The 17,535-nt window shown below is 31.0% G+C and overlaps 2 protein-coding genes across 5 annotated transcripts; one reads left to right on the forward strand and one right to left on the reverse strand.

Moving 5' to 3' along the window:
* The first annotated feature begins 4,753 nt into the window (after positions 1-4,753).
* LOC108480954 (uncharacterized) lies at positions 4,754-8,651 on the forward strand. 4 transcript variants are annotated; one of them, XM_017784110.2, is made up of 12 exons: positions 4,754-4,880; positions 5,202-5,268; positions 5,397-5,498; positions 5,593-5,709; positions 5,789-6,017; positions 6,112-6,239; positions 6,313-6,647; positions 6,736-6,835; positions 6,937-6,996; positions 7,349-7,432; positions 7,536-7,652; positions 8,190-8,651. In XM_017784110.2, the coding sequence occupies exons 2-12, from the start codon at positions 5,227-5,229 to the stop codon at positions 8,487-8,489; spliced, it is 1,614 nt and encodes a 537-aa protein (XP_017639599.1). In that variant the 5' UTR covers positions 4,754-4,880; positions 5,202-5,226; the 3' UTR covers positions 8,490-8,651. The 4 variants fall into 4 exon arrangements, with proteins under 4 accessions (XP_017639599.1, XP_017639597.1, XP_017639595.1 ...); XM_017784108.2 differs by having other exon boundaries at positions 4,773-4,884; XM_017784106.2 differs by having other exon boundaries at positions 4,779-4,912.
* Positions 8,652-10,194: 1,543 nt separating this feature from the next.
* LOC108483753 (uncharacterized) lies at positions 10,195-16,531 on the reverse strand. The gene is made up of 18 exons (XM_017787318.2): positions 16,197-16,531; positions 15,934-16,112; positions 15,562-15,666; positions 15,402-15,470; positions 15,119-15,266; positions 14,527-14,609; positions 14,154-14,209; positions 13,253-13,389; positions 13,040-13,130; positions 12,894-12,959; positions 12,603-12,819; positions 11,983-12,084; positions 11,800-11,885; positions 11,583-11,705; positions 11,366-11,435; positions 11,189-11,280; positions 10,597-10,701; positions 10,195-10,509 (listed from the first exon to the last, which is right to left on the reverse strand). Exons 1-18 carry the CDS (start codon positions 16,508-16,510, stop codon positions 10,396-10,398), a joined length of 2,157 nt encoding a protein of 718 aa, XP_017642807.1. The 5' UTR covers positions 16,511-16,531; the 3' UTR covers positions 10,195-10,395.
* Positions 16,532-17,535: the final 1,004 nt, after the last annotated feature.

The raw sequence follows: 17,535 nt of genomic DNA on the forward strand, positions 1-17,535 counted from the left end.
TGCAGTTCTTTTATATTGATAACTCTCTTATAGTAAAGATAGTCTGGACAACTATTTTTATAAAAAAAAAATCCACATCATCACTTTAAAACAGTAGTTAAAAGTGTTATCAATTTAGACCTATTAATAACATAATGAAAGTTGACTTTGTATCCTAAAAACATTATAAAAGTAAAAAAAATTATATAAAATTAAAGTATAAGGATTAAATCTCAAAATTAGACCTAAAATTTTAATGGATGACTGTCCAACATTGTTAATCGAATAATTACAAACACTGATATATATATATATATATGGAAAGGAGAGGATGGTGAATTGGTAGGTCCCAATATGTTTGTTTATAATGAAAAAAGAAGTAATGTTTGGTAACAAATTCATCCAATGATGCTAAAGAAGAAGCTGTTTCATCTTTTTCATGTTTCCACTATGGCCCCCTTTGATCCAATTCCTTTGTCATTTACAACTTCGCTCCTCACAACAATTAACAATGGCATGATTAATTAATAATTAATGAAAAGATTTTTTTAAAATATTTAATTAATAAGAGGATAAATTCATAAGTTTGTGGACATTAATAATAATAATAATCAATAATTGTGATTTCTTTGAGATTGTTGAAGTGATAATCTAATTTATTATCTTTGTTTTTATTGTTGTATTATGGAGATATGATGTAAACCCCATTAGTTTCATCAAATATTTATAACATAATCAGAAATTTCAATTTTGATTAGATTTCTTGATATTGATATCTCATCATCTAAGAGATTGGTCAACTAGCTAATCAAGTTGAGTTAGACTACTGTCCGATTTTAAAACATTTTAATGTGTTTAAATCGGGTTGTGTTTAATCTAATAACATCACAATCATCTATCTCTTCATTCTTGAAAAGTTTATCTTTAAAATATAAGGGTTTTTGTTTTTTAGCATTCATTGTCTTTTTAGAAACATCCTCACCGTTCACTCAATTGTCATCTCAAAGACCAAGGGCATAGATAAAGGACAGGTTTTGACATTTTGCCCCTAAAGATGGTAAGACAATTTTCTAGCTTCGTCCCTCGCACCTTTTTCGTCACCCTTCCCTCTTTGCAAGGCTCAGGTGATTACCCTTGAGTGCCAAAATGAATGGCTCTATCTTTCTAAAGTTTATGTTTTAGTCCCTTAAAAAGTTATAAAATATATGATAAAATTACATTGTAGCCTCTTAAAATAATAAAATTTAATTAAATCCTTTTAAAAAATGAAGAATTATAAACTAATGTAACAGTAAATTTACATTTTAATTCTCACACAAATTTATAACTCGATTCTAATCTCCATCTAAAGTTATTGAATTATTCATATTTTTAAAAGCATGTAATTATGAATGAGCTGTTTATACAGCCATTTTAATCGAACATCTTTTTACACATGTATGGTTGGTAACTTATTAAGCACGTTACCATATTTTTACACTAATTATTAACTCAATATATAATGGTTCAAAACGTAGTACAATCTAATCATTATATGATTCAACAAAAATAGTTAATTTTACTGTTTAATTTTTAGTTCGATTAATATGGATATTTTGTTAATATAGAATAATGTGGGTTCGATGCGTTAAAATATATTATCCACCTATTTATGAGTTAAGGAGAGACTATGAGTAATTCTAGATATTGTTTCAAAACGAGAATATATTATCAAAATCTATAATAAGATTATTTAAAATGAAACAAAAACAATTATTTTCAAAGAAAAAATAATTAATAAAAAAAGTTTTTGCCAAACTATAATTAATATTGGGTTATTTTCTAATGTCACATATATATATATTATGTATTAAAAATATTGATTAAATTTAGTGTTAGTAACAATTTATTTAAAATTAAGAGAAATAACGAAGTTCCATAAAATAAGGAAATTAACATTAATAATTTTTTTTTGTAAAATATATTTAAAATAATCATTTTTAAAAAATATATATTTTATTGTTAAATTTAGAATATTAGAATATTTTATTAAAACTGGAATTACATTTTATACTCATTTTAAATTACATTTCCTTAAATTAATTACATGAAATCAAAAATATTTAATAAATTAAAATCAATAAATATACAAAATTAAATGCGACTTATGTTACAATAAAACTAATTTTGCCGTTAATGAATTTTTAATTTTATTAGACATTAAAATGCAATGAGAAAACTATATATATTTTTGAATAATTTTATAACAGATTCTAATCATATCTATTTTTTTTTGGTACAATGTCTAGCCCTCCCCAACCTATAAATTAGATGATCGATATACTCAAACCAACGTCCTCTTACATTGACAACAATACTCATACTAATTAAGCTAAGACTCAATCAGCAAAACTACAATTTTATTTTAATTTCACTAATCATTTTCATAATCTATCATTCCATTTTATTATAACTTAATCCAAAATATTTTATAATTATTATTTATAAATATATATATATATATAAAAGTTGTCTGCTTTAATTGTCCAAACCCAATTGGCTTGTTCGTAGTAGGTCTATTATCAACCTCAGTAGTCAATTAACAATGATAAAATCATCTTCTCAAAGAATAAAATTAAAATTAAAAATTTTATTATAATTATTATAATAAAAAACCCATTATTTTAAAAAATGTGAAGAATTGACTGAATTCCCAACAGCTAATAATGATAACAAATTAAATTAAATTAAAGCGTATTAATTAATTATTTTAGTTTAATAGTCGCCATCACATGCTTGTGGGTGGTGCGTCCATTTCATTTATACATATCACAAAATAAGTTTTTTTTTAAATAATCAAATATATCTTTTAATTTTATTATGTCGAGTGAGTCTTAATTTAATTGACATTGATATTATTGTAATGTAAAAGGACGTAGGTTCGAACACGTTAAAACGTATTGTATTAATCATCCCAATGTTAATCATGAAACAAGAAAATTCTATTAAAAAAATAGGTTTAGTTATGCATTTAATCCATTTATTATCTTGAAAATTGAGATTTAATCTTTCTATTTTAATTTTTTTTTGTCGAAACCAGGGTTTCTAGTTCTGGTAGCAATAACTAATTCCCTCGCCATAAATGCTCTCCGAAGAAGTAAACAGCTGGCTACAAAATGTGTTTCATTTCATGAGCGGGATCAAATCAAACATTTGACTATATGATTAAGAGATGGAGTAAGCAACTACTATGTCACACTTTGACATAATTTGGTCACACTCTACCTTTTATAATATTATTAGTAGGCCCAAATTAATAAAATTGTTAATTGTTTTTATTAAAGTGATAATATGATATTTTTAAAATATTAAACATTCTATGACATATAAATCTATTGTTTATTGAACACAATTTGATTGGATTTCCACGTGACACTAATTTTGTGACCAAATAAAAGTGTTACTAGTTTAATCTATTAATAATATTATTAAAAAGCAAACGAATCAAATTATGCTAGGTTGAAATAGACGGTTTAAACCATAAATTTTAGCAAAATAGAGCGACTAAAACCATAATTAGAACAAATAAATCTAATTAGAGTCAATGCATAAGTTTTCTTAAAAGGAAATATATAGCTCAAATGTAGTTTGTATTTATCTTTAAAAAGTATAGGTTTTATTCAAAATAAAAATATATAGGTCAATTGTATTTCCTAAAGTATTGTGTTTTTTTTTTGGGAAATTCTAAAATTTACCCAAAATACAAGGTGGTACAATTCTAATAATTTATTGCATCAATATTATTAATGTTTTACATTAATAAAACATATTATAAGTAATTTTTTTAAAAAATGTTTAGTTGGCAAACATGTGATTTGTGCAGCTTTTCCCTACAAAATTCAATCCATAAATTACTTTCCAAATGTTTAAGAAAAAAAAAAAACCAACATTCAATAACCCATCATTATATTCATTACTATGTATATATATATATATATATATAATAACCCAACATGTGATTTTTTTACATTTAATGTGAAAGCTAACAGTTGATCTAATAGTAATTTGATGACTAAATTGAAAAAAGTTGAAGTTTAGACACCCAATTTAGAATTTAACCCATAATTTAAGAGTCCCGTGTGAAATTTAGTCCTTAAATTTGGAAACCTTTTTCCAACTTAGTCCCTCAGCTTTTTTGTTTATATTAATCTTGAAACTTGACAATTTTTCCAAAATTTTGATCCATATGATGACATGGCTCTCTTATATTTTACCACATCATAACCTAAAATTTATATTTTTTATAGAAAAATTTAATTAATCATGCGACATAATCTCGAAGTGTCATATCATTACATAGACTAAAATTGTGAAAGTTTCCAAATTTAGGGACCAAATTAAAAAAATATTGTTGAGTAATTTGTTCGTTGTGTCTCATTAGAGGGGACAATACATAGCTTCTATTTATAGAATTGACGCTCTTAACAAACTCTATACATACGGGATACGTGTTCTGCTCTAAGCCGTCTACTGGACACTCTTTGGGCTCCTGCGAGCTCCCCTTGCAAATTCCTCTTGTCCTGTGCGAGCTGGGTCTACAAGCTTCCTTGCAAACATCCTTTGCGAGCTTCATTCCGTAAGGCTTGCATGTATACGACTGGTGGGCCCTATCTGGGTCATGGGTAGGCAACCCGAACCTTATCTAATTTTCGGGCTGCTGAACATAAATGCCTAACAAATATCAAATTCTGAGAGTAAAAGTTGCCTTATCCCAAAACTAAATAAAAGTTGAAGAAGGGGGACCTTATAGGTAAAAAAGCCATAACCGAAGAATATATTATCATTATTTAGTATTTAACAGTTAGAGAAGTGAAAAAGAAAAAAATAAAATAAAAGACTCACGTTGATTCATGATGACACAGGCAAGTGAGTGTTTCTTCTTCATGGAGTTTATGTACGGCTCTATCTTGTTTCCAAGATACACCCCCCCCTTTTTTTTAACTCTCTTTGCTTCAACTTTAAAATTCATACATAGAAACATTCTTTCCTTTGTTTCTTTTTAGAATTTGTTGTTTTTCATTTTGATTCTTCCATTGATGAAAGCTGTTTCATTTAGAACTTTTACTTGGTATTGAAACCCTTTTAAGTGGTCTGAATCTGTTGGTGAATTAATGAATTTGCTAAATTGTTGTCGTTTATATGAAGTTTTTCTGAATTTGGGTACTTTCTTTTTATTGTTGCAGATAAGGTGTTTGAGTGTTGAAAAATATGAATACCAAAGCCAAGAAAGTTCCACTGAAGCATGAAAAAGTAAATGTTCAAGCATTTTAATCCAATGGTTAAACTGGGATTTTTGTGGAATTCCAAATTTTCCAGGAAATTGTGAATTTTCTAGGCTTAAACAAAGCTGACTGTTTGCTTTTTTTTTCTCTTTGAAGGAGAAAGCAGATATGCAGGGTACCAAGTCAGTGGTTACTACAAAGGCAATGAAAAACAAACGAGCTTCGATCAATGAGAGAAAGATGGCCCTTCAACAAGATGTATATACATTTTCTTATCTCATGGAAAATTTACAATTAGGACTTGATTGTATTGAAATTTTGAAAGCAATTTCAATCTATTTTTTTTTATCAGGTTGATAAATTGAAGAAGAAGCTTAGACAAGAAGAGAATATTCATAGAGCTTTAGAGAGAGCTTTTAATAGACCTTTGGGAGCTTTACCTCGTCTTCCTCCATATCTTCCTCCTTCAGTTAGTAAATTCACCATTGTTGCTTCCTTTAAAAACTTCACATATTGGTGAATGACATTGTTGATTCTGACTTTTGTAGACATTGGAGCTTTTGGCTGAAGTGGCAGTACTCGAAGAAGAGATCGTTCGGCTCGAAGAACAGGTCGTACACTTCCGACAAGACTTGTATCGAGAAGCTGTTTATACATCATCGTCGAAAAGGAACATGGAAAGTTCAGTTGATTTGAATGAGCCTTGCTTGGATAATCCTAAACAGAAAACTTTAACTCGATGCACATCGATGGCAAGTTATTCACAATCCTTTTCGGGTTAGTCTTTTCGGGTTTTTTAACTTCTGATGAGTCATGCCAATGCCGATGCCAATGCCATTAGCATATTTGATCATCCATTGTTATTTCTCAGATGATAAAAGAGGAAAAGAGAATCAGTCTCGGACTAATTCCGCAAAGAGCAATAAGGGACCTCTTTTGAAGAGACCTTTGATCGATTCGAAGTCATCGGAGAAGCGTTTAGATCCTCAAAAATTGCAGGTACGAAACCGGTTTCTTTTGATTCAAGTTATTGTAATTGCAGCTAGGTGTGGATGACTTGTTTTACACTCAGATGGAATGTAGAGTGAGAGACCAAAGCAATGCAGAAACACGAAATATAAGCATCCCTGATGAGAGACAGTCGGGAGACGATGGACCGAATAAAGTTTCGGAGGACCTTATAAGATGTTTATCCAGCATTTTCTTAAGAATGAACTCAATAAAGAAAACTTTTCCTTCATTATCAATGTTGGGGTCTCAAGAAACCGGATTTCGTGATCCTTACGGTATTTGTTCGGATTATGGAGAAAGAGATATTGGACCATATAAGCATTTAGTTTCGATCAGTGATGACTCGATCAATCTAAATCGAACATCGAATTCTTTATTTCTGTTGCATAGATTGAAGTAAGTCATATGTTATTACATTTAGTTTCTTTGTTCATTTGATGTTTTTATAAACACTGTTGATGGTTTATTGTGTTGTATTTCACAGACTCCTCCTTGCAAGATTGGCCTCATTGGACTTGCAAAACCTTAACCATCAAGAAAAGCTTGCATTTTGGATAAATATTTATAATTCTTGCATGATGAATGTATGTGAACCTTGATCATCATGATGGTACTTTTTTATCTTTTAATACATTTAGTTTATGCTATCATGTGGAATTCACTTATTTCTTGATGTTGATTTCAGGCATTCTTAGAACAAGGAGTACCAGAAAGTCCAGAAATGGTTGTGGAACTGATGAGAAAGGTAAGGATGTCCCAATATAGAGGCCCCTATACTAGAAATCGGATTGCATTTTATCCATTCTACTCAAATAATAGGTAAATTAGTCCCTCTAAATTAGATAACAGAAAAAAGTGATTCTTCTGTTAAAAGTTTCATCCATATTTACTACTAAAACCTTTTCCCTTCACTATCTAATTATTTCATCACTAATGTCAATTTTTAACAGTACAAATTGATAAAAAATTTAACAAAAAAAATCAATTTACTTTTTAATTTAACATTCAAAAACTAATTATCTATTTTTCAGTAAAAAAGTAAAATAGAATACTACTTGTCCTAAACAACAACTCAATTGCATGTTTTTATGTAACAGGCAACCATAAATGTTGGGGGACACCTGTTGAATGCAATAACTATAGAACATTTCATTCTCAGATTGCCTTACCACTCAAAATTTGTAAGTGGTACCTCATTCCAATTTGTTTTACAAACTTCAATAATGTCATTTCAGCTTGATAATGAAGTCTTCCATTATATTTTGTACTTGAATTTTGATATAGGCTTTTCCAAAGGGTACCAAAAATGATGAAATGACAGCCAGGGGCATGTTCGGATTGGAATTATCTGAACCATTGGTGACATTTGCCCTTGCATGTGGAAGCTGGTCCTCTCCTGCTGTAAGTTCGCAACTCTTGTATTGCAAAACACTCGGTGGTCCTTGATACTTTGATAGTTGATTCTATGTATCAGTATCACCTAGTTTTAATGCAATTGCCATTGTTTCCTTCTTTCTTTATTTTGACTCCAAAGCACTTTACTGATGATAAAAGCATTATAGAAGCCTTTATATTAAAAGTTGATTGTATTTTGCTCCCTCCACTTAAAAAATGGGCAAATTAGTCCCAATACATTAGATCAAAGAGCAAACGGATCCTTCCGTTAAAAATTTTCATTTCTATGGTTAAAAACTAATCTTTGTACGTTAGAATAAGATACACGTGGGACATCACGTGTATTTGTGTAGTTATTCTATTAACTATATCAGTTCTTAACAGTGAAAATGGATAAAATTTTTAATAGAAATAGTTAATTTGTTCTTTGATCTAGCGTACAATGACTAATTTGCCCATCTTCAAGTAGAGGATGCAAAATGCATTCTTTACTGTCTTTTGGCTGTGACATAATACCAAATTTTTCAATTCCATTGCATGAAGGTTCGTGTTTTTACCGCTTCTCAAGTCGAAAACGAGTTGGAAGTGGCAAAGAGAGAGTACTTGCAGGCTGCAGTTGGGATTTCATCAACAGAGTTTGCAATCCCAAAGCTATTAGATTGGTACTTGCTTGACTTTGCTAAGGACTTAGATTCGTTGCTTGATTGGATTTGCCTTCAATTACCTAATGAACTGGGGAAAGAAGCAATTAAATATCTAGAAGGAGCTCAAGGAGAGTCTCTTGTAAAGTTTGTTCAAATTATACCTTATGAGTTCAACTTTAGGTACCTTTTATGCACATAAAATATATCATTTTGGCATTCACTTGGAACTTGTTGAAGGGTATCAACTTCTGTACAGTCTTAGATCAAATACCAAGTATAGTGTAATTGGAAAGTAGTTGTGAAAAGAATGTTCATCAGGGTTTTCTACATGTAATTAATAAATACTTCTCTCTATGGATAATTATCTGGCACACGTGCGCGCATATATATATATATATATATATATATATATATATATTCAAGTTGTACTCATTGAAAATGAGTTAAACCATCGAAGAAAAGTAGGTGTAAGCATTATCAGCATCATTAATTGTCTACAATGTTTAGGGCTAGTGAGCATTTATGTCTCTTTTGAAAGAAGAAACTGAACTGGAATTCTAGCATACATTAATGGTGAATGTATCCTAAGGGGTCCTTTTATTATAAGGACTTGATTAAATTAGTCTCTATTATTAAATAAATTAATTTAATTCTTTTATTATTAAAAATCAAATAAGATTAAATTGAAACAGAGTTAACATTTATAATAAAAAGAATTAATTTAGTCTTTTTATAAAGTAAATGTTAACTCAGTTGAAATTTGAATTTATTTGATTTTTTCAATAATATAGAGACTAATCTGATCTAGTCCCTAAAATGCAGGGACCTTCCAGATACTTTAACCCATTATTAAGCCTTTGCATTCAAGGAAAGCTACTGATACCTGATGCAGGTTAACCTTGTTGATATCCAAAACTTATCCCTTATGGTCCATAAGAAGCAGGCAACCTAAAAACCCTTTTCTAGGCTAGACCATTATGGTCTGTTTGGACAACCATTGAAGGTCAATACCAATTGAAGCTGATAATGACCTTTTTTGGGCAAAAGATCAAATACCATATAGAAATTAATAGTAAAAGGGCTCAACAATCCACGTTTGAAACATTAATTCATATCTGTAGCTTACATAAAGAATAAAAGTAGCAAGGAAGTTTTAGTCAGATTGCATTTTGTCCTTTCTACTAAAAAAAATGAGTAAATTAATCTCTAAACATTAAATCAAAAAAAAATCAATCTATTATGTTAAAAAATTCATTCATTTGTATTATTAAAAATTGACACAACTGAAAGAATAACAAGACAGACATGTAAAGTGCCACATGTACCTCTTGATGTATAGAGGCAAGTTTTTAACTATAAAAATGTATGAAAATTTTAACACAAAGACCAATTTACTCTGTGATCAAATGTATCGAGATTAATTTACTTATGTTTTAGAAAAAAAAATGGCAACATGCAAACCAAATCCAACTCTTAATACAAGGACTTCCATAATACTTTTTCCCTTAGGCATTTTGGTGGGAATATGACAAAGCTAGCTTAGAGCTTTAATTATCATGGTTCAATAAAGTAGTGCTGTCCCAACCATTAGAGGCTGATAGGATCAAAAGTTTTGTCTTGGGCTCAAAACAATTATATATCAAAATAAGGTGGTCCTGATTTATAAAGCCTATGTGGGGCAAAGAACATTCAAGCTTTTGCAAAGTGGGCATATAACTAAAGCTATTAAAGCAATGAAGCCTTTAGTTTTCTCATGGTGGTTCTGGTACATTTCATACTTTATCCATTCACCCATGTTACCTTCTGCTATGCTGTGACGAAAATGAAAATGTACTTAAAGCCATTGCCATGAGGACCACGGTGGTGGCCCTAAATAATAAATGATCGTTTTGAGAACTTAGAGATATGAAAATGACCCTTCTTATTCATAGAAAAACGTTACGGTTATCAGGCTACATTTTCGGGTTTAAAGTGATGAAAAGAGTTTTACGTGTTCTAAGTGCAGACTCTAGTAATCGAGCTACCTGAAAACTATAAAACAGTAATATGTTACAAGTAATTCGTACGTAAGTGAACTCCATGAACTAAAAGACTTATATCGGTGCTCAGTCGAAGTTGTCTACTTTGATCGGTGTAATGGGATCGGCAACATTGAAGCGTCCAATCAAACGTGCAAAAAACACCATTTGTTGTTCTATCGTGAATTTAATGTTCTCAGCCTGTTTACGTACGTATCACAAGGATCGATCATATTTCGGTATGATAAAAATTCGAAGTATACATATAACAGTGGGATGTATATATACCTTGCGGAAACCATGCTGTTCGCCTTCATATTCGACAAGAGCAACAGGCAAACCCTTTTCCTTCAATGCCTTGTAGATTTTACGAGCTTGATCCGGGGGTACAACCTGTGACACGTAAAGGTTATTCAAAATACTGAAGTCTGCTTGAATTGCAATAACAATTTTCTAAGACAAATTTCAAGTGACGAAGGGGTAAAAATACCATGGAGGCTCCCGACTAAGAGTAAGATTGCATTTTGCCCCCTCTACATGACAAAATAGTCCTTGTACATTAGATCAATGAATAAACTGGTCCTTTCTGCTAAAAATTTCATCTATTTGTACAATTAAAAACTGGCATATGACAGAATAACCAGACAATGACCAGTTTTTAATAGTAGAAATGGATGAAATTTTATCAAAAGGGCCAGTTTTCTCTTTGATCTAATACACAGAGACTAATTTGACCATTTTTTGAATAGAGGGCAAAATGCAATCAGATTTCTGGTATAGAGGCCTCCATGGTACTTCTACAAACTCAAGTCTTAACTAATAACCCCTTGATCTTCACTATTATGTACCAAAAAAGAATTTTAGAACAAAATTTATGTACCTTGTCTTCGAGTCCCTGAAAGAGAATGATGGGACAAGAAAATTTATCTACAAAATTGATGGGTGATCGATCGAAGAAAGCCTTATCATCTCCTGCAAATGGCAAGGGATATGATAAACAACTAAAAGGATAAAAGTTTAAAATCAAACTAGTGATTGGTTGACTTTTTCTAATTACCAACGAGTTTATCAAGATAATGGGATTCGAATTTATGTGTCTCGGCCTTCAACAAGTTTAAGTCAGCTACCTGTTCAGAAAAGAATTATACCATATAAAACTGTCGGTTTTCAGTTTCGTGCTTATAAGATTCAAGATATATGCATACAGCGCCAAAATACAAAACTGAAGGATATTTCGGTGGACTCTTAATTGCAAAAAATGAGAAATAAATTACCCCATAGAGGGAAGCTCCAGCCTTGAATGTATCTCTAAAAGCAAGGGCTGCTAAGGTTGTGTACCCACCAGCAGAGCCTCCTGTTATACAAAGTCGATCCTTATCTGCCTTCCCATTCTCCAACTAGAGAAAAGAAACATGCATTATCATGACAGAGCAGTATTGTATACGATATATCTCCATTCATTAGAATTTTGGGAATATTTGAACAAATTACCAAAAATTTAGCACAGCTACAACAGTCATCAACATCGACAATTCCCCAACGGTCCAAAAGTCGTTCACGAAATTCTCTTCCATAACCTACAAAATTGTGTCGTGTAGTCCAAACAAAGCGCCATACTTAATCAGATATAAACCAAAAATGAATGTGTCTGCATGTTAGGCAAGGAGAACAAACCTGTGCTTCCACCATAGTTAACATCCACAAATGCCCAACCTCGGCTAGTCCAGTATTGGATGCTTAAATTCAAAATTCCACGAGTTTCAGCAGTAGGTCCTCCTGCCATATATTTCGTAACATATACGTCATAATGCAATCAAATATGGAAAGAATTTAGGTAAAAGTATCATAGAGGCCCCTGTATTAGGAATCAAATTGCATTTTGCCTATTCTACTCAAAAAATTGGCAAATTAGTCCCTGTACATTAGATCAAAGTGCAAATTAGTCATTTCTGTTAAAATTTTCATCTATTTGTACTATTAAAAACTAGTGTGCTTGGCCGAAAAACCAAACAGTGACACGTGGAGTGCCACATGTACATTATATTGACATACAAAGACTAATTTTTAACATTAAAAATGGATGGAATTTTTAACAAGATGACCAATTTGCTCTTTGATCTAATGTACAAGGACTAATTTGCCCATTTTTTAGTAGAGTGAGTAAAATGCAATCTGACTCCTTTTACAAGGTCTTTTGTGGCACTTTTACCAAAGAATTTGCTAATGCATGGGGGACAACACTCATTAAGTGAAGGGGCATTTAACCAGTTTTCAAGATTTAGCAAATATCATACCATGACTTTTCAACAGCAATGGCGGCTTTTCTTCCTGGCTAGCTTGATAAAGAGGATTAGTTGGCGGATAATAGTAAGCATAGGCATTTTGACCAGGAACCACTGTCGGAAATTCAATTAACTCCGGCTGACTAAAGTAGGACTCGTACTTTAAACAATCTGACGAAGACGACCAACAAATCTTGAAATCAACTACTTTACGGCCATCTAGAGTCACCTTCAACAACAACAAAAGAATGTTAAGACCGTAATCAAAAGATCTCTACATGTAGAAGAAGAGGGCAACCTTACCTTAGCCACTGATGAAGGATGAACCGCAGAGGCTCCCTCGACATACAGATAATCATTCCATGAAGCCTGCAAATGAAAAAGCATATCTTTAAAAGAAAGTCATTATAATTTCCTACCTACAAATAAATCTGGGGTTTTGAAAGTACAATATTGTCTATATCCGTGAAAGGAATATTGAGCAGTGAAAATGAACCCTGAACATCGTCCAAAATTCCAAGATACGACTTCCCATTCTGCCTGCATTCAGACATTCAAGGTATCAATCAACAAAAAACTAAAAACATGTTCTTTTTTCTCTTTCCAACAAAGATCTTATTTGTATATCAAAGTATGTTGGGTAGTAATTTTCTCGGAATTACCTATAAGTGCAAGCAATTAAGGTTTTTCCAGCCTCGTTCTTGATGAACTCGTAAGAATTCATCCCAAAAATCCATAATGGTCTTGCAAACTCAGCATTCAAAGGATAAAGTGGAAGCACCTCGTTCTTAGATTCAACCTGTTCCAAGAGATGATAAAAGGTGATTAATTCTGATAGACACTCTTTTAAGGTTGGATAAATGCACAAACAAGTACTATAATGCAGAAAACCTGGACAAACCACCTTGGAGGGAGAAAAGAGAATGGGAAAAAATGGCATAATATCAAATCTAGCCCTTAATGCTTATATCTTTTTGTCAATTTGGCATTTTTTTCTTTTTTCTTTTTTTGTGTATGTTAAATTAGGCCTTCAACCTCTTAAAAATAGTAAAATTTGACCATCAACCTTTTGAAAAAGAGTCAAATTGATTTTTTTAATGGAAATACCGACTAAAATGTTAAATTTTTACACATAGCAGTCCGTGTGGCAATCTACGTGTACTTCATGTTAATATTTTTTATTTTTAAGAACTTCTTATAATTCTTTTTCAATTTGATTTATTTTTTAAGTTTATAATTTTAAAATTATTTGTTGAGAGTGACATATACAACAAATAGTGTCATGTCAGCACGAATTGCACGTAAATTGCCACGCGGTTTTTCATGCCAACTTCATTAAAAAATTGATGTTTTAGCCAATATTTCTGTTAAAGAAAAGCAATTTGGCACTTTCTTAAAAGGTTAATAATCAAATTTAGCTCAGAAAAAAAGGAATAAGCGTCAAATTAGCAGAAAATGAAAATTTTTAAAGCTAAATTTATCATTATGCCAAAAAAAATTAATGAAACTGATCTTATAATACTAATTAGAGCTATTACAAGCAATCAACAAAAAGGAACTTACCCATTTATAGAGATTCCAAAATCCATTTTTTCTATCTGTAATGAAAAATAGTTCTCCTGCACAAATTCAAAAATATTTTAATATTTCATTGATAAATTATTAAACAACTGATACATGAATCGTCACTTACCTATAAGATAAGAAAATATCAAAAAGAGAGAAGAACATCGAATTAATTGGCTAAACCAGGCAGAAATGACCGTACTTTTTTTTTTTTTGGGGGGGGGGGAGGACGGACTTTCCCCAATAACATAGATGTTAAAGAACATACCGTTTCATTCATGAAAACTCCAAAATGTTTACGTAAGTATCATGGAAGCCTATATTTCATATTTAGAATTGTTCATAAAATAAGAAAATTATCACAGAATACCTGTAGGGGACCACTTCGGTTCAGTAGGAGACTCCACGATTTTAGGATCATAACCAGCTACACAAACACGATTGTGTATGTCTCTGTGTGACATACCAATCCATAGTTATCAATATATTTATAGTATCAAAGATGAACAGATTCAACAATCAAAAACATGGTAAAAGTACCATGGAGGCCCTTATAGTAGGAGTCAGATTGCATTTTGCTCCCTTTAATAAAAAAAAGGGACAACGAGCAAATTGATCCTATAAAAAATTTCATTTCTACTGTTAAAAAATTGGTCTTTGTACATAGCATTACGTATACATGGCATCACTATCTACTTATTCCATCATAAACATCGATTTTTAACAGTAAAAATAAATGAATTTTTTAAAAGAAACGATGCTCTTTTATCTAATGTACAAGGATTAATTTTCCCCCCTTTTTAGTAGAGGGAGGCAAAATACAATCTGACTCCTACTACAGAGGCCTCTATGGTACTTTTACCTCTATACCAACTAAGCTTTCAATTTAAACAAGGAATGTTATACGAAACAAAAAGAATTCCAAAGACGAGCTATGTGACCACTGAAAGAATTCAACTCACCCATTCTCAGAAATATAGCCAACCCAGAGCTCCGATTTATCCCATGGCATGTTAGGATGACTCCATTCAATCCATGCCATCCTTTCACCTTTCGAGTCCAATCGAGGGAAAGCATAGAAATCATTGCCACTCACTAATACATTTGATTCTGAAAGTTGACAAAAGGAAACAAAATTCATTTCTTGTAAACATACGAAACAACAAACAATAACAGATAACGTTAACATCATATGCAACATAATTTACAAAGAAGATAAGTTGCATTTCTAGAGAAATTAAGTACCTTGGATATTCCCGTCAAGCGGCACTGCTACAATTGTTGTGGTTGAATTTGTACTACTTACACGGCGATCTGTGATAGATAAGATTGAATCAATAAAAAGGGCCAATTCAAAAACCCATTAATTCTAGAGAAAAGGAGCATACAAAACAAAGTGACTAACCTTCCATTACGGTGATATAACGATTAAACCTTGAATCAAAAACCCCATCGGCATAACTTATAACTGGTCCTCCATAATCTGGAGTGATTGGTACTGGACAAGAACCTGCTCTGCCATCCATTGGAATCAGTTAATTAAAGCCAATAAAAAAGCTTAACTTTTAGGATAAACTACCAGATAGACACCCAGTTCGAGGGTGTTATTATTTTGGTCACCGGTTTTGATTGGTATAATAACAAATTTAGACCCTAACATTTCCAATTTGGTCCTAATTCTAAAAATTCAACAAATTCAACACTCTAAACTTACAAATTCTATCTATTTAATCCTAATCCTAACTTTTTAAGGTGAAAACACAGTAAAAGTATGAACCTTTGGAACTGGTTGATTGCTTATACAATCTCTGATCTTTATAGTTCGAGAAAATCACAGTATCCCCATAAATCCTAAACGCTCCTCCTCCATACTCTTGAGCCAACGTCCGTACAGCAAACTCCGGTGGAGTAATATCAATCGGTTCATCTCCATCTTCCTTGACAAGAACCACCCGCCTTTTCCAAAAAAAAAAAAAGGCAAAACTCATAATCGATATCAAAATAGATATTATATAAGCGATTCAAAAACATTGAAATTACCCAGATTCAGAAGGTCGTGACTCAAGCCAAAAGAGGTGACCCTGAGGGTCAACGGCGGTGCCACCGAGCCGTTTAGATGAACCCGAAACGACGTCGGCTGTGATGGGTGATTTCCATGAACCGTACGGTGCTATTACTTTGCTGTTTAGAGAAGAAGACATTGTTTTGAAACTGCGGGGTGGATTCTTTTTTTGAGTAGCGGTGGTGAAGATGATTCTTTTAGTGAAATAGCGAGAAATTATGAGAGCGGTGGTGAATGGAGGTGGTGAAGTAATGGTGGAAGTGGCTAAGCGAGTGAGGCTCGAAATAGCCATTGAAGAATTTGATAGTGGATCAGGTGTAAACAGGTGTATTTTAGGTAGGATTGAGTTCTTGTCATCGTGGAATCATCCATACCGTTGGACTTTCGGAAATCAATGGCTTTTGATGTGTATATCTATAATAGTTTAAATATATCAACAAAATTATGAAATACAAATATTAATATTAAAATAAATAAAATTATAAACAAGATTTTACAAATTTAATATTTAATTAAATTTAAATATTTTATTTTATTTGTTATAATTAACATAAAATAATATTTTTTATTTAAATTATCAAATATAATTAAAATATATTAATTTATCGATTCAAATATTATAATAAAAATTTTCAAATCGCCATTTTAATATATTTAAACTATAATATAATTTTACTTTATATAAATAATGCCACATAATATTATTCAAAATAATAACTAATTAACATAGATAATTTAATATTAATTAAATGATAATTTATTCAAATGTTTAGAATTTTATTCAATAATAACTTTATTTTACATTAATAAAACAACTTCATCAAATTTTAATTAGTAATTGTAATTATAATTATAGTTAAATTTTTCGTTATATTTTATACTTAGATTCATAATAACTTTATTTTAAAATTAAAACAATATTTTTTACTTAATAATTATAAATTAAATTATAATTATTTTTAAATATATAATTCTCACAACTCCAACTTTTAATAAATTATAATTAGTCTTTAATGAATAATTATTGCAACATCTATTTTACTTCAACTTTTTATTTTTAAATGTGAATTTAGTAATACGATGAAAAATAAAAATTATTCTCATCGATTCAAATGTTATTTTCAGATTGGTGCTTATATAGATTAATGATATGTATGAGGTATATAATATGAGTAATTTAAATAAAATGGTCCAAACCTGTTTTCGAGATTAAATCTCAACGACTCTCGAAACAAACACCATTAATTCGAGATTAAGTCTCGATGACTCTTAAAAAAAATTGCATCATTCCAAGATCAAGTCGACAACTCTTGAATC

The sequence above is a fragment of the Gossypium arboreum genome, chromosome 6 (assembly GCF_025698485.1).
Source record: "Gossypium arboreum isolate Shixiya-1 chromosome 6, ASM2569848v2, whole genome shotgun sequence".
Taxonomy (NCBI): Eukaryota; Viridiplantae; Streptophyta; class Magnoliopsida; order Malvales; family Malvaceae; genus Gossypium; species Gossypium arboreum.

Coding starts and splice junctions, on each gene's coding strand:
- LOC108483753 (XM_017787318.2), bottom strand. CDS start 16,510: ATGGCTATTTCGAGCCTCACTCGCTTAGCCACTTCCACCATTACTTCA. Junction 15,667..15,933: donor GCAATCAACCAGTTCCAAAG/GTTCATACTTTT, acceptor ATGGCAGAGCAG/GTTCTTGTCCAGTACCAATC. Junction 13,131..13,252: donor TTAATTGCTTGCACTTATAG/GTAATTCCGAGA, acceptor GTCTGAATGCAG/GCAGAATGGGAAGTCGTATC.
- LOC108480954 (XM_017784110.2), top strand. CDS start 5,227: ATGAATACCAAAGCCAAGAAAGTTCCACTGAAGCATGAAAAA. Junction 6,997..7,348: donor TTGTGGAACTGATGAGAAAG/GTAAGGATGTCC, acceptor TTTATGTAACAG/GCAACCATAAATGTTGGGGG. Junction 7,433..7,535: donor TGCCTTACCACTCAAAATTT/GTAAGTGGTACC, acceptor ATTTTGATATAG/GCTTTTCCAAAGGGTACCAA.